At 42.0% G+C, this 22,015-nt stretch overlaps 1 protein-coding gene across 1 annotated transcript in view; it reads left to right on the top strand.

The window, feature by feature from the left end:
• Positions 1-22,015, top strand: part of fto (FTO alpha-ketoglutarate dependent dioxygenase) — a 120,916-nt gene that overhangs the window by 33,361 nt on the left and 65,540 nt on the right. Inside the window, exons 7-8 of the mRNA XM_083901248.1 lie at positions 5,383-5,502; positions 21,692-21,819. Coding sequence (XP_083757374.1) covers positions 5,383-5,502; positions 21,692-21,819 — 248 coding nt within the window. The remainder of the gene's footprint in view (positions 1-5,382; positions 5,503-21,691; positions 21,820-22,015) is intronic.

Here is a 22,015-nt window from a genome sequence, read left to right as displayed (position 1 = left end):
TCATGAGTCATTTAATTGAAACTGTGGCTTTGACATAAATAATTGAACTATCAAACGAGAAAATGATACATTTATTGAGTAGCTGCCATACAAAATGGCACACAATGGTTTGATATATGCTACTTCCATTCCTCCATTCTTGCATCATGGGAGCTGCGATGCTTACGGTCCTCTGAAAATATGGCAACCATCTGTAAACAACTGAGCGGGAATCAGAACCATTTTCCACTTTCTACTTACCTTGTTGTTTCTACTCAGGGAGGTGCCTCCAATATGAAATTCCCGTTGTTCTCATTTGTCCAGGCCTGTGATGGATTGTAAGGCAATAGCCTCTCCATATGTTATCTAAAGATGGAGTCGTGCCCCGCTCCCCTCACTAACCCCTTTTCACACACAATAATGAGTGATGCTGGCTGGGTGTACTGAGGGATGGAGTGAGGTCAAAAATAGAAGCACGTGAGGGGCCGTCTGTGAAGCCATCAACCTCCTGGTTTAGCCTGCCGCAGGCCAACAGTTAATATCGCACTTCACCTCTCCCCCTTTACACCCCTGGGCTTAAAGCGCACATCGTAGCTGACGCTGGGGCCCAGGCTTCTCAGCAGGACGCCATGACAGATGAGTCTGACGTAAGGTTGTTTAAAGGTTGTAGACAATATTAATTATTCAGCATCGCCAAACAATAGCACTGTCTGTGTCAGGGGAGTGCTGCATTAGTTGAACTAGCAGCACCTGCTAGTTAGCCTCATAGCGCCACAGGATTACCAAGTATGGGCCCCACCAGGAGGCCATGGCAGATGTACTTAGGAAAACTGGATGCTATTTATAATATTGCAGGTGCACACATTTTTATTATGTGTATAGGTTTAAGTAAGGGGGGGATGCTCTCGGGGGCTCAAGCCCACCCTACCTGGCACTCGCAATGATCGATGCGGCCATTTGTTTGGAGTTGCCCATGAGAGCAGAACACCCACTTATGTGATGTATTGTTAGTGGAGTTATTTATGATGGGAGCACAATTCGGTGCTTGGCGGGCGCATATTGCATAGGTCATGTTTGACATGGACGACCAAGGAGCAAACAAGGCTGAGAAGCACTGGCAGCCTGACCTGAGCAGTGCCTTATGGGCCTTTCCGTAAAAAAAGCGCTAAACAGTGAGCTAGCAGTGGCTGATGTGTCATTGACATTGTGCAACGAGGTGCAATGGGAGGGAGGGTGTAGGTTTGACATGGGGTGGGTCCTGACGTGTGACGATGATGAAGCAGAGCATTTTCCATCTGAGTATGCGTGTTTGGGGATGGGCCAGGATGTTGAGATGAAGTAGGGGTTGATGGGAGGCAGAGACAGAAATGAAGAAAACTGAAATTCCAACCTGTTTGTGAGGCGCAGCCCTTCTGACTGTCTCTTTCTAATCTTACCTCCTGTCTAAGGTGGTGGCGGCGGTGGTGGGGGGGGTAGTCTCACATAGCATCACCACACGGCCCTTGTGTGCATGTTTGTCTTTGAAATGCTAATCCTAGACACAAACGTCTTGTCTCATTTAAAGCCACTGTGTCACTTCCCAGGTGGGTGTGTGACAGAGTACCCTGAGGGACCCCTTCTAATGATGCTAGTCTCCCCACAGTAAATATTGAAGGGTGGGACAAGGTTTCAGCACATGTTCTGGCAGAAAGTAAACTGTGTGGAAGCAGGAGTGTGTGACCTTCCTCTGTCCTGTTTTTCAGGCCAGCATGTGTGTCCCCAGGTGGCAGGCGCGTCGGTCTTTGTTTGGCTGTGGGGCTTATAGTGGCAATATCACTGTAATCTTACGAATCACTTCTTGAAAATTATTAATGCCAGCAGTTTGTAGTCCTTGCTTGTAATTCCTCCCGTATATACCACTTTTATTACCCTTTTACAATGTTTTTAATTCATGTGAGGCATGTTTATTGTTCATCCCACAGGTTTATTGAGTTTTTTAATGTCTTTGTACTTTGTAAGTTTGTTTTGAAAGTGCTACACAAAGAGAGATCTACCCACAAGGGATAAAATGTTCTAAAAGTAATTGGCTTTACCTGTTCTGACTTCTGCAAAGAAATTTACCCTGAGAAAAAAAGATTTAATGAAGTGATTCAAGTGCAATTTAATGATTAGTCGCATTGGTGTGAAGTGGTTCCTCTCCACCAGCAACCGACATGGCAGCCAGGGCCACTTTTACCTCTGTGGCCTGGGATAGAATTAAAGGAACGGATGCAAACATTTTTATAAATAGGAATAGGAATGTATACGGCAATATGTGTATGTACAGTATCACAGAGGTTTGTTTGACTACTCTTGCAGAGGTAAACAGAGGACGGCAGAGTGGGATCGATCCCACTCTCATCAGTTCCAACCTCAGGGCCCTGGCCGGGAAATTGATTGGACCCGCTCTGGGAATACTGTGAAGGTGCGCCTCATTAAATGGGAAAAGGGGGCTACTTGGCTTTAAGTCCAGAGTTGCCATGGCGGAGACTGGTCAACTAATGTGGGGCTAATGTGTAATTAGTGTGTCCATCACCTGGTGAGATGACAGTGACTGCCGCAGGGGAGCCACTAGTTCCCCCCTCGTTCTCCCGCACAGAAAAAAACAAAACAAAAACAGGTATTACAACCACTTTCTCTTTCTCACACATCATCGATCTGTCTGCCTGGATAGGTGGCATTTAGTCCGGGTTCCCCTCTTGGTTACTCACAGCTGGGTGGCCGGACACCAAATGCCACTCTGGCCAGTGCTCCTCAGTTGCTTTAGATGGCCTGCTTTGTGGCTGCCGCTGGCCCACACAGTGGGGGACAGGCAGCCATGTCGGCTCAAAGTGGAGACACAGGTTGGCTTCTGCTCACTAAAGGACAGGCAGACAATCATAGAGAAAGAAGGAGGGACAGATAGAAAAAAAAGGACGTCCAGTATCAGCGCTCAAAGGCTTTTGTTGTGTGTTTGAGCTGTAGTGATCGAAGGGGAGGTGGATTTGGAGAGTGTTGAAGCGACCATAAAGGATGACATTTCTTTGAAAATGTGTTGTATGGAGTGACTGAGAGGCTGCTGAGCAGCGCCACTGGCTGTGTATTCTGCCTGACATGCCCCGGTCCTTGCATGTCATCCCTGCTGTGATCAGAGCCTTTTGGAAGCAAATGGCAGGATGATACTGTGTGTAGCTTCTACCCAAGACAGACCCGAGTCAAGTTGTTTATTAAGATAACATTATCCTTTGTTTTTACGTGTGTGGGGGGGAAGGTGTTGTGCATTCTAATGCAGAGATTTGACATTTGACATTTTTCACAATATTGGCACCAAACTTAAATTTCAAGTATCTTAACACCAAGCCCAAGCAAGTCTTCTTGCCTACTATTGTCACCTAGAGGCTCATTTTTAAAATGTTTTCATGGCAGTTTTGTTTCTATGGACCTTGAGTTTTTTGTTGCTGTAACTTGTTGTACCAACATTAGAAGTTGAAAGGAAATGTGTGAATATTGCAAGTACACTATGCTGAATTCAGACTAAAATCAGCTCTGCATTCAAACAGCGGAAGGTGGCAATGTGTTGCTTACTTATGAGACATAATTAACTTCTAGTCCAGCTTCAAACTTTTTAAATGCCACATAACTCTGCACACAGTGGTCTATAATCCTGTAAAATATGATCTTACTTTAACTTTAATCACAGTGGTCAGTTTTCTGTCTCTGTTACTGATAATAGTCTCACTACAAAGCTCCACCAGCTGACTGTTGGACTCTAACCTCGCCACTGGCACATCCATGTCACCAGTGGACTGGCCTCATTGATATGAATGAGAGGGCTGTGTTTTTAGACTGAGCTGAAATTGGTCTGAACTTATTAGCCAGTACAAATTAGCTGTATATGAGCGTAATTTGTAGGAGACGGGGTTAGATGAGAGTTAATGACTGTCTCGTCGAAAAAAAAAAAAAAAAAGGCTCTGCATGAAAATAATGCAACTGGAAACACAGGCAAATGTGCACATCGAGCTTTTGAGGCTTAAGACCTTTTGGGGAAAAGTAATCTGCCGGTTGTGAGTTTATAGATATATTTCGCAGGCTACAGCTGTGTTGGAAGAACAATAAACAAAATTGTTCACAGAAAAGGAACAATACCTCCCTCAGTCCCATGTGATGTGCGTCTCCTTTGTATGCAACTACATTTTGTGTCATACAGTTGTCTGCGTGGAAATGTAATAGAGCGCGCATTGTTTTGGGTGGATGATGCTTTGTAGGACGTTTTGGGGGAGGGCAACTCGCAGCGCCTCGCACTCGCGTTCGCAGCAAAACGGGGGCAATCTTTGACATACACGCTCGCATCGGCATTTGTATGCACAGACATTAACAAAGCCACTAATGCACCTATGTCGACAGATACAGGCAGGGGCACAAGCACACTGATCCTCACGCAGGTACAAACGCACCAACGCGCGCACAGAAAGACGGCGCTTAGAGAGAGAGATAGGCTACACCTGGTTACATGGAGCATCCTTGTGAGGATTAAATCAGCACTTCAAAAGAGCAGGAAAGGGAAACACTCGTGGCGGAGGAGAGGGGAGCAATTTTCGAGCTGGGAATGTAATCTCAAGATGGAGGGAGAGTGTCAGAGAGGAGGGGAAGGAAGGGAGGTGAAAGAGGGGAAGAGGGTGGAGTTTTCAGGTGTACTGACTGGAAAGTGTGTGTGTGTGTGTGTGTGTGTGTGTGTGTGTGTGTGAACAGACATTCATAAACAGTATGTGTGTGTCTGTTGTTTGGTAAGGGTGTGGTTGTATTGTATGTGGTAGGTGCATTTCTTTTACACTTGAAAACTGTGAATACTGTGAATGTAGTTCGACATCATTTATTTAGTACATGCATCAACATTAAAACAACAAAAAATAAAATTATTCTATTCTAATTCAATAATCTAATGGCAAAATTAATTAGCAAATGTGTGCAAAATGATGACATCTCATACAATGCCGAGACGTTTTCAAATAATTGATTTTAAGTTGTATTTTTATTTTATTTATTACAATTTAGCTGTACTTCGAAAGTAAAAAGAAAGAAGGCAATATTTTATTTTAAGTTATTACTTTATTAATTCACATAATTTTCCTGATTCTAAGTGAATTGATTATTTTGGAATAAATCTCAAATTAGTCTAAACCGTAAAGTATTGTATTTCATTTATGTCTTTGTTAAAAGTAGATGCATTATCTTGTGAAGACATGTAAGACTTTGTAAAGTTACATAGATTATGATCTTCAAAATGTATTATAAAATGTTATATACAAATGTTTTTGCTGTTTCAGTTTTTCATGTGCATAGATTAGATGGAACTATAGCATTCTACTTTTTTTTTTTAAGTGTGTGCATGTGTGTGTGTTTTCTCAGGTGGAGTTCGAGTGGCTGCGACAGTACTGGTTTCAGGGACAGCGCTACGCCCGCTTCTGCAGCTGGTGGACCAGACCAATGGAGCAACTTGAGAAAGACTGGAGGCTCATGGAGACCATGGTAAAGCCCCACTTAGATCATATAGTCGGGCCTCGCTGTGTTGTTTTAGCCTGTGTAATTCGCTGTATCATTGACTCGGAGTGGTGTAATGGAATTTATTTCCTTTGTAATATCCAAGAAACGCACACCAACTTCAGCCCTACACAACTTGACTCCAATTCCACTTATGTTTTAGAAAAATTGAACGTGTTAAAATAGGTTTTTAGAAATAATATATGCCATACCTCTTGTATTTTGGAAACATAATATTGAAATAAAAAATAAAAAAATGCATCTGGATGTATTGCTATATTATAATTAAAACAATAATAATATAATAATAATGCCAATGATAATAATTTGAATACTAATTATAATAATAATAATAATAATAATAATACACAGCGACTCCTTTTTATCTCATAACAAAGGTTTTCTCCCTACTCAATGTTCAACATGCCTCTGCCTGTGCTTTTTATACAAACCACATTAGTAACCTGCTGTCCAGTAATGCTCAACAAAAGGGAGGGTGTGTTGTTAAAAAATTACATGATTACATGGATTGTCAGACTTCTCACCACGGTGCGTTGTAAAAGATGTGTCATGCGTTTGTTGCAGCCTCACAGAAGTTTTATTAGAGGAGGAAAAACGTGGGAGCGCGGGGGCTATTAGTTAGACGCGAATCACTTAAAACGGTCCGACTTGTAATTAAGACGCCTCTCGCTCGCCGCGGCGCGCCGTACAAACGCAGAAATCACAGATGCATAGGTGTCGTCGACTCTTCCCTTCTCCCCGTCGCTAGATTTCAAAGAGTGTGCATGTCCATGTGTGTGTCTGTAACATCCTGACACCAGAAACAGCAGGGGGCACTCTTGTATCACTGTATCAGCTGCAGAGGGACTGAAAGAGCTGTGCTCCCTTTTTTTTTTTTTTTTTTTTTCCTCCATGCTCTCCCTCTCTCTGTGTGTGTGTGTCTTTATGTCTCTCGCCCATTCCTGCTGTCTCTGGGAGCTCTCTGTCAGTGTGGAGTGCTGAGCAGTAATCACATCTAATGCTCAGGCGGGGATAAAGACAGGGCCTGGAGAGCAGTTCCGCTGCTGCTGACACTGCCCAGCTCTAGTCTTAGTCTCTCTCTCTCTCTCTCTCTCTCTCTCTCCCTCTCTCTCTCTCTCTCAAACAGCCTGGCAGAAGGTTGGTGAGGGTGTGTGTGGGGGAGTTAGTAGACAGGGGCTAAACTCATGGAGGGCTCCACCTCTGGGCCCAGATGAAGTGTGTGATTTGGACCTGTATTTAGAGAAGGGCACCGGTGAAATGTGAGGTCTTTCGCTTGCTCTGTTGCCGCGTCGCCGCTTTCTTACGGACGCACAAGCGATCCATCTCCGCTGTGTGTGTGTCCACATGTGGATTTCTGTCACGCAGTAGAAACTTGGTATCAAACTTTATAAAATTCAGCACATAAAATATATATATATATATATGTAGAAATATATGTATATATGTATATGTATACATGTAAGTATATAAATATATATATGTGCATATGTATATGTATATGAATATATATATATATTTTCTTTTTTAAATAAAAAATAGAATACAATTATTGAATGTACTGAATTCACTGATATAAATATATCCTGCATCTGTAAAAAGAATTACTTACATAGTATTTCTATGCTGTATATTTTTTCATGTCAATCTCCCATGTGTGCGTCGACGGCAGCATTAATTCCACAGTCTCCGTTTCCTTGACCAAAATTAATAACAACTTTATGTCAAATCACGTCAAAGCAAGTATGTGTCTCGTGGAGAATTGTGTGTATTGAACCTGCGTTAAAAAAAACAAAAAACAACACAACACACTGGCGAGCGTGTAACGATTCACTGTTGTGATGAAAGACAACATTATTGCTCTGGCAAGCAATATTTACATACATGCATCGACCTCTGATACGCTGATGAAAAGCACTTTATAGATATGACTTATAGATTTTTTCCCCTTTGCAAGCTCCGATAGCTGGAGCTTTTCTGCAGTTAGATTAAAGCACATTTCTCTAAATTACCATGAGTCATTTAAATTAGGTGGGTTCCTCCCTTCATTCTTTTATTGCATATATTTTACATTTTGAAGGCGGCAATTGACAGCACAGTGTAATTTAGTGGAAGACGAGTGACCCGCTGTGTGCTGATGCTGTTTTCCATTTATTTATTTAGGTTTTCTTTTTCTCCCTTTTTTTTTTTTTTTTTTTTTTTTTTAACTCTCGTCTGCCGAGTGCATTTTAATACAGCATTATTTTTGTCAAATTCGATATCACCACGGGTTGTTTTAAAATAACAAATACATGTCTCTTTAAATAGAGCTTATAAAATGTGTTGTTTTATACACTGCGCTGTAGCAATAAAACAGCCTATTGTTTTATCCTGCTAAAATAGTAATACAAACAGCCAGCCTTCCTCTCTTTATTGTCATACTTAGCACAGAGTGTTGCGGGATGTGCAGGGCCATGTGTGTGTTTGTTAGTCTGTACGGAGAATATTGCAATGTGGCGGGACCAGCTCCTGTTTATGGATACTGTCTCTCCCTGGGGCTGTCTCTCTCTCTCTCTCTCTCTCTGCTCCTCTGCCTGTTGTCATGCAAATGCTTATCCTTCCATTTGAATGGCATTCTGATAAAATACATAAATAAATATATAAAGAATTGAAAGAAAACACGGCCACTCGCTTGCCTGCCTCTATTTGGTGCCGAGCAAATTCAAGTGGCTCCTTGACAGCGACAAAAAAAAAAAGATGCGGTTCTGAATCGCTCGTTGGTGTCGGTGCTGAACGCGACTGCGAAATGTTCAGGCGAACTATAATACGTGTACGAGCGAATGTGGTAAAAGGTAAAGGTTGTTTTTTTTCGGCGCGTGGAAAAAAAAAAGGACATTAACTCAAAGGGTTTGTATTCACTTGTGATCCGCGGCGCTTGACGTTTCCTGGTTCTTCCACCTGATGTTCCCTCAGGACTCTGCTATCACGGATATCATACAATTGTGACATTTCCATAAACTAGCAACAATGAATCGCTTCCGTCTGACTGACAATAGACGGAGAGACTTGGCTTTATGCAGAATATTTTAAATACTGGTGTGGTATTTTTTTTTTTTTATCTTTCCTCTTTTCATTGTGGGGGAGAAGCGACAGCAACAGCCCATGAGCACGTCTTCCTCTTATTTATTTTTTTTCTCCTGTCCTGTGTGCATGTCTCTGTGTGTCTGTGTGTGCGTGCGCGTGATGTTAATGTATGCACTCGGCATGACTTTAATTGATTTAGCAGCTCTGCTTGCACAGTACAGCTTTTTCCCTAATTTGTCACTTTCCTGACTTCTGTGGCTGCTCATCTAGCGACTTCAAAAGCCACCGCAGCTGCAAAGAGATTTCTGTACACTCAGTCTCCCTGTACCTCTCTCTCTTTATGTTCTTTCTTTCTCTTCTTCTCACCCCCTCTCTCTCTCTCTCTCTTGCCATCTCTGTCTCTACCTCACACTTTCCTCCATATTTGACAGGAGAACGAGCCTTGTAGATGGAAATCTTTTCAACATATATCAAGGAAATTAATCTACTTTCATAATAAATGGGATCCACTCCGTTGGATACATTTGTATAATTCAAGATGTACAAAACAGGAAGTAGTATGGGGCCATGTCTTCCTCTTCTCTGTTCACCCAGCCTGTCACTCCCTGTTTTCCAATGGTTTGCACACGCACACGCACACACACACACACACACACACACACACACACACACACACACTCACACACACACACACACACACACACACACACACACACACACACACACACACACACACACATACAGTACACTCTTGTTTTCCTTATTGTGTGACAAACTATACCTCCTCTGATTTATAACAGAAGGTTGCTCACATACCTGTGTGTGTGTGTGTGAGGTGTGTGTGTGTGCATGCGTGTGCGAGGATATGCGCGGTGACCGTATCATCTTCTCCCCTCGCGTTAATATAAGTCTGCAGGAACACTCTGGCCTGCGGAGGAGGGGGTTACACTGCAACTGTACACACCCTGGCCTGGTCACCATCGATAGCTGATTAGGTTATTGACCTGAGCGCATGGAGGGTGGGTTCTCAGGGGGGCAGTGGAGGAGGGAGGGATTGTGAGTTTTAGGGGCGAGACTGTAGGGAGAGACAGAAGGAGAAAGAGAGAAAAAAAAAGGGGTTGTGTGTGTTGGGGAGGAGGTGGGGGGGGGGGGTCAATGTAAATGTTATTGCTGTGTGAGCTCATTTGATCAAAGTCCTGGAAAGGTTAAGCGAATCCAATCTGGTTTTGTATGGCAGAGTGGAGACACAGGCGCTAGGGAAGAAACCCCCAGGACGGAGAATGGATTATCATATTGGCGCTGGAGTAGCAGGGGCCTCTGACGGACAGTTTACCCTGCCCGTAATGCGTTTAGACAGCAATTGGCCTTAATAACCTTTATTGACTTCAGCGGGTCAGTGCCAAGAATCTAATTATCAAAGTGTATCAATTTCATTGGAGTTTAGAGTTGCACCGCTCAAAATAATTATTTTTAAGGTCGGGCTGGGGCAATTAATCCCCTCTCCACTTATTTGATGGCTTTGTAAAACATTATAAATGTTATGGTTTCTGTTGTGCTTTTGCGCTGTAAATAATTTCAGGGAGCAATTTTTTAAAATGTATTATTTGGAGAGTAAGCCCTGCTGGTCCGTGTGAGGAGGGGGGGAAAGACAGCACACGTGTGGAAAGCTAGACCGTATTGGAACAATGCTGCACATGTTTACCAGAAGTCATTTTTCTCTCTTGCTCACTATTTTCCTTGCGCTCAGTTTTATACCCACTTTATATGCGCACATGGAACCCAGATTAATTATAAGTGTGAACTAAGCAGTAAACTGTTTAAAGACCATTTTTATTGCTCATTATGGAGCCATTTATTATCTCTTACATTAAATCACACTGTGTTCATGCAACACATTGTTGTGCATTTCAAGCTCCACACTGTGAATATAGGCACACGCATTTATTATATTCTAATTCTTTGCAGTTGAGTTTTTTGCGTTGTGTGTATGCATGTTAATCCATGTGTCCTCATGTGTGTGAGCAGTGTGTCCACATGAAGTGCGAGTGAAGGAATTATATGTGCAGCTGCACAGTAGTTTATCCCTCATTGACAGTCAATATACCTGGATACGAGCAGCTGTTTTTCCTTATCACACCACAAAGACTAGAGGCCTAAGCCACACGTTCATTATCGCACGGCCTTGTTTACCTACAGCTCTATATATTAGCTGGCTTGCTTTGCCCTATTTAGACGGCGCTGTATAAAAGCGAAATTACTCAAAGATTATTGTTATTATTCATTTAAATAGGAAGTATATGGCTGATAATACATTTTACATCATGCAGCGGCTTGTGTTGTGTGAAATATAAAATGAAAAGAAGCAGGAAGAGACGGCGAAGGAGGGGGGGGGGGGGAAAGTAGCAGTGCAAAGGTATTTTCGATTCTCTTTGAAGTCCCTATTCAACAGGGTAAGCTGAATTTTCAGCAGTGCCTGATAGTGTTCTGCGTAAATGCTTAAAGCCCTTTGGAGAATTTTCTTGGGCAGATACGCGGTGGCTTGAAGGGAGCGTTTATGTTACCTGGAGCCAGTGCAGCCCACAGCTTTGTACCTAAAGATGTACACTAGTAGTGAATGGAATCCCACAGAGATTTTTCTATGACAGAATCTCAGTGCAACATCGCTGTACACCAGACGTGGGAAAATAGAGCTCCGAAGCAGGTTTTAACCCTGTCACTCCTTGGCTGCATGGTGTTTATATACTATACGTTAACAAAGACACAAAAACACAAAAAGTATACGGGCATAGACACACTAGTAAACATGCTGTGGAAGTTTAAAAGATACTGAAGTAACACTTGGAGTCTTACAGCACTTGAAATCTCCTTTCATGCATTTATTCTGAAGCTACAAAATATTGCAATGCATCAATATTCAGCTATTTTCAATTTTGACAAAGTAGAATAAAAGTGACTCACTGAAATGAGCACAGATATGCGCATGCAGAGTATATGCATGCACGCTGCCAATCATAATTCCTTGTGTTGTCACCTTTCATGGCGTGCCAGTTTATTTTATCTTTCTTCAGTACAATACCTTGTGGAGCACTATCTCATTTAAAATGATTGAAATTATCTCCTCCTATAAGTATTTAATTATTTCTCAGTCACAGGATGTAGCTCTCTTTCCCTGAACGTGGGGAATGACTGTTGCATTTTTTTTTTTTTTTTTTTTTTTAACTCCTACAACAGACTCAGACCTGGGCAACTTTTCACGACGTGTAAGGCTGAATTTGGAACGTGTTAGATGAGCGTAGCCGTTATCGACATCATGTCACAACGCGGGAAACTGCAAATGAAACGAGGATGAGCTCATTGATAAATCGCTCTAATTTTGATTTTGTGTGTGTAGACGTGATTGAAGGACACCTCGTTTTTTTTTTTTCTTTTACAGTGAGGGGTTGGGGAGTTTTATTGTCGGTGGTTTGGATAATTTATTTTGTTTGTCTGCAAATTGTGATGTTGACAGCGTTTTTACTGTGTCAGCGGGCTTTGAAGGCGGCTTGTCTCGTCTTCTTAGAAAACAAATGAGCACTTTACAGAGACTGATCTGCCTGATCCGCTTAGCAGCTCCCTCAATCCCTGTATTTATTTATTTACTTATTTATTTACTTATTCATTTACTTACCTCTGTATGGATTTGGTTTGATTTCTCTCCCTCTCCTCGTGGCCACCCCCTCCTCTTCCTCTCCCTCTCGTCTTCCTTGGCCCTGATCAGCAAGATAAGCCTTCAGAGGAGGAGAGATAACATCCAATAAAATAGTAAAGAGGAATTATGGGGCAGCCCAGATAAATCACTGCTCAGATTAATCGCATTCAGTGAGGACGGCGGGCTTGGCTGCAGGGGCCCAGCTTCTTCCTGTGTCATACCAACACAGCCAGAGTGATGTGAGGAAGGATCATGCGTTTGTGTGTGTGTGTGTGTGTGTGTGTGTGTGTGTGTGCGTGTGCGTGTGTGTGCCGAAAAGTGCCTTGATGGTGTAAAAAGTATAAAAAAGATTGAAGAGAGATTTCAGAGCATCTTATAAACATGCTCCTCTTATAGCTGACTGTAAACACACTAACCAGCACTTGTTCCACTACTTTGATACAAGTGTAATTATTTTCGTTTTTTTGGGGAATAATTGTCAATATGGATTGCAACAGACACAAGAAAACAAATCGTTTTGTCACTTAAAGTCCTGTTCAGTGAGTGTCGTGTTTTAAGAGTACATAATAGCTTGTCTATCACTTGTTCAATATTGATTAAGTTCAGAAATGCACATACGGAAGTTGTGTTGAATCTGCAGTATGAGTAAGAAGAGAACCTTCTGAGCCTTTGTGCACAAATAACAAATAATATAAAATCATGTGTATCTCCTCGGCTCCTCTGGTTCATATCCTTATTATTGTTTATCTGCAGGTCAACTCATATTCATTTCACATTTATTTGTACAATCCCTTATCACAGCTGCAGTCTCTGACGGCTTCCTATCACCCACGCAGCGAAACAATAAATAAAGTTATTAATGAAAATGAAAGCAGTCCACCGCCAACTGCAAGATCCTCAAAGTGACCCAAAAAAAATCTGATTAGGAACACAAATGGTTTATAATAATATCAATAACCTGACGTTATTGAGGTTTTTTTGTTCGTAATAACCGGTCAAAAACCTCAAGTGTAAAATTATCTCGATAAAACACGGCACAAAAAAAGGTCAAATATCACTGGGATACTGAATTACACTTCACGTGTCTTTGATTAAGGCTTAGGCTTTAGGTCTCCAATGCGATTAAGCTTTGATCCATAATCAGCTTTTTGATCAAATCTTTCAAGTGGTGCAGAAAAAAAAAATGGCAACTGCTTAATTCCACAACACCTGTCTAATGCTTCAAAATAACTGCAGCAGCTTTTGTGTCGGGGCTTCTGAGGTACACAAATCTGTCTTTGAAAACAATTAAGACGAAGAATGACTTGATACTGACGGGAAGACGGTGTAAAATGGTTTGATTTGCTTTAAGAAATACAAAAAGGAGGAAGATATACGGGGGGGTAAGATTGTTGATGATGATTGTGTGATTTCTTTGGGGAAGGTGGAGGAGGTGCAACGGAGAAAAAAAAACATGGAGGTGTGTTATTTTCAGAGATGAGTGGAATGGTGAGATAACGATTAAGATTTAAGTTGAGATTGTGAAGGTGAACCAAAAGAAAAGCTGAGGCTGGAGACAAGGGGATGGGACTGGAGTCATGCAAACTGTTCCTTTTCCTTTTTTCCTCGTGCACCTTTACCGATCTCTGGTAATGTACATTTTCCTTTTATGTGTAATTCACCTTGGAACTTTCAATTTTAGTAACAACTATTATAAACAACTGATGGCGATAATCACGGCTGGTTTAACAATTATTCTTGGAGCAGATTTTTCATTCAGATTTTGCTTGATGATGCACCGACTGGCCTTCCAGGTTGTGAAACACTTCCAGCCTCCCTATCTTTCCTTCCCAATCCCTTGCAGATAGAGCGATCTGATAGGTGGTGTTAAATGGGTGAGATGTAGGACAGCATAATTAACACTAGTCCTTTAGCAGGCCCCGCCTCACTCCACTGGGAGCACCCAATATAGTGCTCATTAATTTCTATTTGTGCGTAATGAGAGGGTCATGTTGGATGTAATAAATGACTCTTTTATTTGGGTATAAGCTACCGGGCGGCATCCTTTCCTGGCTAACAGTCTCATAAACACCCTTTAGGTGCTCTCATCAGCCTCCCTGGGTGGGGGGGGGCAATCACAAATACACATTATGCACATAACAAAAACACATTGTGTAGAGAGACTTAACATAATGCCTCATCAGTATCAGATATTAAAAAAAGTTCAATCTTTACAACATCGTAGATAAACACCCTAATACCCATATTGTTATTGAAAAAAAGTGAAGTAAAATGTAAGTTCTTTAAAACAACATCCAAGATAAAATACCTTGTTAATGCCATACATTTTATTTATAACAGATATTATACACGTGGTATTGTACGGTTTTCCCTTCAGTGTTTTTGTTTTCCTTTTATAGTTAATTATTTTAAGTTCAGATTGTTTCCTCATGGCCTGGGTTCAGATACTCATCTGACATGATGTGATATGATGACTGATAAACCTACTGTACAAATGCAAATGATAAGTGAAAAAATATGAAAAGATCAAGATATAATACAACATAGGTTTTTTTTTTGGTTCATTATAAATATCAGATAAAGATGTAAATCTATCTGACATCTAGTGTATTCCCCATTTAGTTAATTAGATTATATTCATATACTCCACAGAGGAATATCTTGTGAGAGCGAAGATATTTTGCGTTGAACATGTGCTTGTGACTTCTTGTGCCAGATTGTTGTAGACGGCATTTTATAGAGAATGGGAGTCCATAATCCACTTATATGTTACTGCTTCATGGTGTGTGCCATTGTCTATTAAGGGGTAGCCACCCAGCGTGGAGAGAATTGTTTAAGGCAAAAGGGCTATATCTATGGAGAAGCGGCAGATTTAACTTACGTATAGTTGTTTAAATAGTCTGTCCTAGGATTTGATGTAAAATGGTGCAACAGAAAATAAATTAATTGATCAATCTCAATCCTTGGTAATAAATTGGGCAAATCACACTATCTCTAGCAAACAAATCCAATGTAAAATGTTGACCCTTGTTTATGAATCATCTTAAACATTGTCTGTCACTGAGATCTCAATCTGTGTAATGTTAGATTTACGTCATTTTCACAACTAGTCTGCTATACTCTATAATATAGGATGTTAATACTATACTAACTAATATTATTAGTATCCCCCTCCTCGCCTGAGGTGGCGCTGCGTCAAGAATTACTGAAGGAGACCCCGCTAACCCGCTATAGTTTAAAAAGTTAGTTGTTCTTGTGGGTTCTTGCAAGCACTTGTGATATATTTTCCGTCTGACCATATTTCTAAGGGCTTTCTACTCGTTCTCACGCCACGTCTACCTTCTCTTCTGACTATCGATCTACACGCGCCTATGTTTCGGTTGTGTTCGCCCACAATGCCCTGCATCGTTGTCCGCTTCCTGCATGCAATCGGTTCATTTGAAGCGAACTGAGACCTACGTGTTTTAAAGGCGGACCAGAGTTCGCTTCTTCCAAACGATCCGGACTTTCCGGGCAAACAAACTATAGGGTTTGGTTAAGAAGGGGCCGGTGCGAATGCACCCATAGTTTTCATCTATGTTTTTAATGTCAGACGAGTCACTACAACAGCTTGTTTACTTTTACCGTAGCGTCCTCCATCCAGATGCAGACACACAAGAGAATCACTACCCTTCAAACTTTTTGTAGTCAATCAAAACTTTAACAGTTCAGCCCCTGCAGGCAACCCCTACCTCCCCCCCTACGTAATGAAACAAAACTGCTCTATGTGAGTGTGTCTAGATGGATGGAAACCCATTTTATTGGTTTAGCATTTTTTTTTTTTTTTTTTTTTTCGCTGAAGACCTGAAGTATGGTGTGGTGTGCGTAACGCTGTAACTCCGGGGCTGGCTTTGGCCCCAGTCAGCAAAAAGCTTTTTACTGGCAGGAGAGTGAGGTGCTGATCGCAATCTGCTATCTAGCTAAAATCTAGACTCGGCTTTCATATACTGAAAGAGAGAAAGGGAGTTTTAACAGAGTAGAAGGTGCTTTAGTGTCACGCTCATCACAGACATCTCTGTCCAGCTCTGTCTTCGTTGTCTTGAATTAGTCAAAGCACCTCTCCAGGCTTTCTCGTGATGGATTGATGATGCATTCTTGCCAGGCCAGTGAGGAGTTTGTGTGTGTGTGTGTGTGTGTGTGTGTGTGTGTTGTCCCAGCCTGCTGGAGAGCTCATTCAGACAAAGAACTATGTGGTTTAGCCATTAAGGCAAACTGAATCCACACTCCTTATCATGAGATGGAGACAAAAGCCGTGCAAGAAACCGACCAGTGAATTTTTATGTGATATTCGTGGGCCCACTGGACTACGACCCATCAACAGATTTTCCTTTTCTTCTTGCCACCAAAAAGGGAGCAGAACAAAAGCTTCCGAGTTCTGCTTCATTTGACCCTGTGGAAAGCATATGTCCTTCTATCCCGCTTGTATTCTGCCTAGAAGATGGACAGCCGTTGGGGCCATAGAAAGCATCCCTGCCCACTTGTGTGTGATACAATGCCTTCAAACAAAATCACTTGTCAGGGGTCTTCCCTTTTTGGGAGGTTCCGCCCCACCCCCGAAGTCTTTGTCACTTTAAACATGTTACTCTAATGTTTCAGACACATTTTTCTAATGTTTTACACTCCATATAATCTGCTGTGTGTAGCAAAGCCTATTTTACTGGCTGACATAATTGATGGTGCCTGCAACCTTGCAAGGGTCAATCAGGCAGAAAGGCCTTGGTTTCAGTCGCCAAGGAGATGGCGAAGAAGACATTCTCGCAACCACACACAAATGCACACAGACACAAAGTCAAATTCGGGGTCTTTAGATTGAATAATCTGAATAATCTTATTTAAAAGACTTTGAATAAAAAGAATAGTTTCTTCTGTGTATACATTTTACAGAGCTGCTGGATCATGTGCCTAATAAGTATTTATAAGGAGGCTGTTTACTTAGCTTGGTTTGCTTTCCTTTATTATTATTATTGGATTCGCAATAAAATTAGTTTTGGTTAGTATTTTTATTATATATATATTTTTTTTTAAGTCAGTGCTGTGAAAGTTACAAAAGTAAATGTTTTACAGTTGACTCAAAAGACGTAAGGATGCACTTGCACGTGCTCTTCATAGCTTCCTTGTTATTATATCCAAGACTATGCTTCTTTGTCTGCTCAGAACAAACAATGTTTACTTCACTGTGAATGTTCAAACACACACACACACACAATCAGCCAATTTATCATAAAGGAAATTGAGCAAATTTAATTCCATATATTCATACATTTTAAGCCGTGGCTGACCACGTGGCAGCAGGAAGACAACAAGCACACATACACTTATAAAGGCAAATGCAGTCTGGGCTTTTATTTCCTCCTGGGCTAATATATTTTTTTCCACTTGGGGAGAGCTGCCACCACCAAAAGAATAAAGTAAGTCAGAGTTGGCATGTAGCAAACAGACACAGACTGGAAGTGGCCATGGCAGGATCGCAGCTCCCATGTTGTTTATATCTGTGAACAGAAGATATCCATTACACTGAGCAAGGTGCCCTTTTCCACCAGCAGACGAGATGATATTGGTTTCTTGTATTAGAGAGGAGAGGGGGGATTGAGACAGCTAAGAGTCTGCCAAAGTCCCACTCCCTAAGACTGATAAAATCAGATGTCAGAGCAGCTCAGTTCTAACTGTGACAAACATCGGTGGAGAACCATGGAAATATAGACATAAAGAGCTTGAGATACCAATGTGGTAGTTTTGTTGGTGTGTAAGGGGGGGAGTCAAAGCTGGGTGGAATGGCAGCATGCAATGCTGGAAAAGTTGTACATGATTCATTGTATAAATATACAAAATAAGAGTTCAGTCACTACCTGGTAATTACCAGCATTAAATATGATGAAATAATTTTTTTCATCACTTGAAGTCTTGAGCTTGTTTTTTCCCCAACACATTTGACATTGTTGAGTATAGAAACTGTTGTCTGTGAATCATTCCTTACAAACATCATCTGTACCAGGGGTCTGCAACCTTTAGGATGAAAAGAGCCATTTTTGTCGCCTCTCTACCCAAATAAAATTCATGTGGAGCCGCAAAAAACCCACAAAAAAAACAAAAAAACAATTTATGAAATTTAAGAACTACAAAATGTTCAGTTTATACACAACCTCTTATTATAAGTCGAGCAAAAACATGGCAAATTAATTTATTTGCCGCAAATGAACCCACTTTGAAATAAATTAAGCAAATATGTGGATTGCATGTTGTTCATGCAAAGGTCTGTGGATGCAAAGATGGACAGGACATCCAAATGTGTACTAATATTGCCTTTTACATCGACGTTGGCTGTGATGCACAACACATTAAAACACTTTTATTTGGCACCTTGATCGCCTTGAAAGCTACAAGGAGCCACTGCAGAGTGGCTGAAGAGCCACAGGTTGCAGACCCCTGATCTGTACCAAATAGCAAAGTCCATTTGGATTTAAAGATCCATATGACACAATTTGTTCCAGAAGACCAGAAGGTTGACAGTGTCTCCTGCAGCTGAAATGGATTATCGTTTTTTTAAATATCTCACTCTCTGTAGAGTAACTCAGTTGAGACTGGCCTCTAAATGCAGCAAATGCAATTTTTGGTTTTAAGTTGTTATTTTATTTTGAGTGAATGGCCCTGGTGGTGGTTTAACTGTCAAACACCATAGAACAGCTTACAGTTGGGCCCACGCCTACATCCATATGGGCACACAAAGAGGATGTGCTGGTCTGTTGCTGGACTTGTTACACATGCTAGTGTCATAGAGATGAGTGTGGAAGTCTGACTGACTCACCTATTTTTGTAAGGGGAGGCACCATGGTAGCTAACTAACATCACTGGCCAAAACATAGGAAGTGTTAAGTGATGCTTTTTGGGGTAATTATCCATTCATTAATATGGGTTCTTTTGATTTTTCTGGTCCAAAATCACCTCCCTGTGGTATATATTGGGAAGCAGATTTAAGGTAGTTAAGGTTAAGGTTAAGGTTTAAGGTAGTGATGCTGAGTTGCAGGGTAATCTGGGTTCCTTGAAGAAACTGGTCTGAAGTCAGCAAAAAACATTTCATAGGGTGTTAATAGTTTCTTAGACACTTTTTAGCTAGTAGCTCTGGTTTTAGAGTGTAAACCTTCAGTTCTGTATCCATGTTTTCCCCCTCTAACCTCTCTCCCTTTGAGCGCTTGTTCCTTAGCTATTTTGTGTGCCGAGACAGTTATTATATGTAGTTTAAAGGCATGTACACCATATTGCTCTGTGTGCAGCAACACACCCTCCTTTATGTTATTCTGTGCTGAATGAGTGACATGTTGTTATGTGAAAGAATAGACAGATGCTTGTTGGTGTTAAGATATAGTCCTGGCTTGAGGTGTTAGTGAGCCGCCCCAGGCTGCCCTCCAGCCAACCTATACTTGGAACGCTATCATCACTCCAACTCTCCACCAACCACAATATCACCATAGCTTGGCTGTGTGTTTGTTTACCTACCCTGGTTCTGCACAGGGCCAGCAATGTTTATGCCTATCTGTAGTAAAATAGACAATGTTGAGTTTGGGGCCTGGGGACCCGCAATGGGGCACTGGAGTCCTCCTTGTCCTCTTGTTCACCTCAAGATGTGGCCTGGGTCAGGAGGACATCTGTGGTCAGCATCAGGCACAGAGAGGTGGACACCGAGGACAGCTACTGTCATCAAGAGGTAAATAGGAGGAAAGAAGGGGCTGATTAGTGCTAATACAAGCCCCGAGACAAAGGTCTGTGGTCTGGGCATAGCTGACAGAGGCTGGGCTTGACCAGTAAACAACCAGTGGGGTGTCTAAATGGCCGAGGGATCAGCCTGGGGCTAGACCTGAAGATCTCTCTCAGCACCAGGTCTTCTAAACAGAAGACTATACACGCACACACACACACACTAACATGCAAAGACGTGCTTACTTTTGAGAGGATAGATCACATTCACACTTTGCAGTTTCACCATTTCTGAGTTGGGATGGTTGAATTTCGAACACAAAAAAGGGAACCCAAGCCTCCTCGGTGAAGAGCTGAAGCGAGCTTAGGATCCTGTGAGAGCTTCTTCGGATTCAGTGAACGAATCACTTGCTCTTCCGTGCTGTGCTTGAACCCTGGAAAACTGTGCTCCACGACCAGCGCGACAGTATGATATCCATCGGCTGAGATGTTGATACACTCTGAATGCACTTTCTGGCACTTTCTTAGCCTGTCACTCATCGCTGGAGGGGTGGGGTTTGATCCAAACTGAACGGTACAGTTTCCATAGGCAGACAGCTGACCCTTCTACCTCCCGGTCACCGTAATCTTTGGTGTCTTCTCTGAATCAGGTGTAATCTGTCACACATTGCCATATGTTTTGACACCTGTCCTGTGTGGTGTGGAGGAAGTAAGCATATTACCCTGTCGGCAAATCACACTCCGCGCCTTTGGAAAAAACGTGTACAAACACAGACAGTCAAACCTATCTTCACTTGAATTAAGACAGACAGGTGGATTGTCAGAAAGGGATTAGAAAAGAGGCAGAGGAGAAGAAATGAAGGTTCCTTTACATTGTGGGTTTTTTGAAAAGATGGTTGGATGACTGGGGAGGTGAGTGACTGTTAATGGGAAGAAATGAACACGCTCGCCGGGGAGATGTGACAGGAAGAGACTGTTCTTAACAAGGCGTCAGAGTCAGTCAGAGTTACAGATCCATCACGTCTTGAACACTGGGAGAAGGGGGGGGGGGATTTAAGGATATTCAGAGAGGAAGAGAGTTTGTGAAGGGTAGAGCAGAAGAGGGAGATGGTAAGAGGAAAGAGGGATTTGAGTGCATTTAATTTGGGCTGCCAGATCCTTTTTCATTTGACTCCCTCTCAACCAGCTTAGAGGCTACAGAGGACTTGGAGGCGAAGGTTTGCTAGGATGTCTCAGTTTAGCACTGATGTGCCACGTCACACTTTAAGCTGGCCTGTAATTCATGTTCAACAGGGGGATACTCGCACATTACACTCTGCTGTGCAGTACGTGATTAATTGACTCACACTCTAATATTGGGTGTAATTTGCCCGTCCTCTGATGTGAAACTGACTTTATACGAGACTTACTGTATGTCTCTATCCCAGGGATGTTGTAATGGAATCCTTGCTCAGAGCTGTGTCATTTCTGAAATAAGGACAAAAGCTCAAGGATGGAGAGAGCTGCTTGAGGTGTAGTCTCTCTTCTCAGTTTCATAGTTGGAGGTAAAACAACCAAGAGCATGTTAGCGACTTCACGAGAAATGAAAAGCGTCGTCCAGGTTGTATTGTCATCCATAAGCCTGTTCATAAAGTTCTAAGGGATGTGCTGTTTTTTTTTTTTTTTGCTTCTCCTTTTCAGACTATGCTCTTCCTGGCGTCAGTGGAGGAGGAGGAGGGCAGGGCAGGCGAGGGACGGAGGGAGATGGCTGAAACCCTGCTGTCCGCCTTGACAGATAGACACCAGCAAAGACAGACATGGAGAGACAGGTAACCCACTGCAATCCTAACATACTTCCCTCCCTTTGGACTTCAGAAATAAATAATGACAGCAGCGTGATACACTCTGAAACGAGAGCGCGCAGGCACATTCCCACCCATCACACACACAAATTAAGCCATTCTGCTAAAAATATAAAATTGCCCCCTTTTTTTTTTTTTATTTACACAGATGTGTCATCATGTA

Source organism: Microchirus variegatus (genome assembly GCF_963457635.1).
Source record: "Microchirus variegatus genome assembly, chromosome: 14".
NCBI lineage: Eukaryota > Metazoa > Chordata > Actinopteri > Pleuronectiformes > Soleidae > Microchirus > Microchirus variegatus.
The sequence above is the reverse complement of the archived record's forward strand: the minus strand, read 5'-3'. Positions and strand labels throughout refer to the sequence as shown.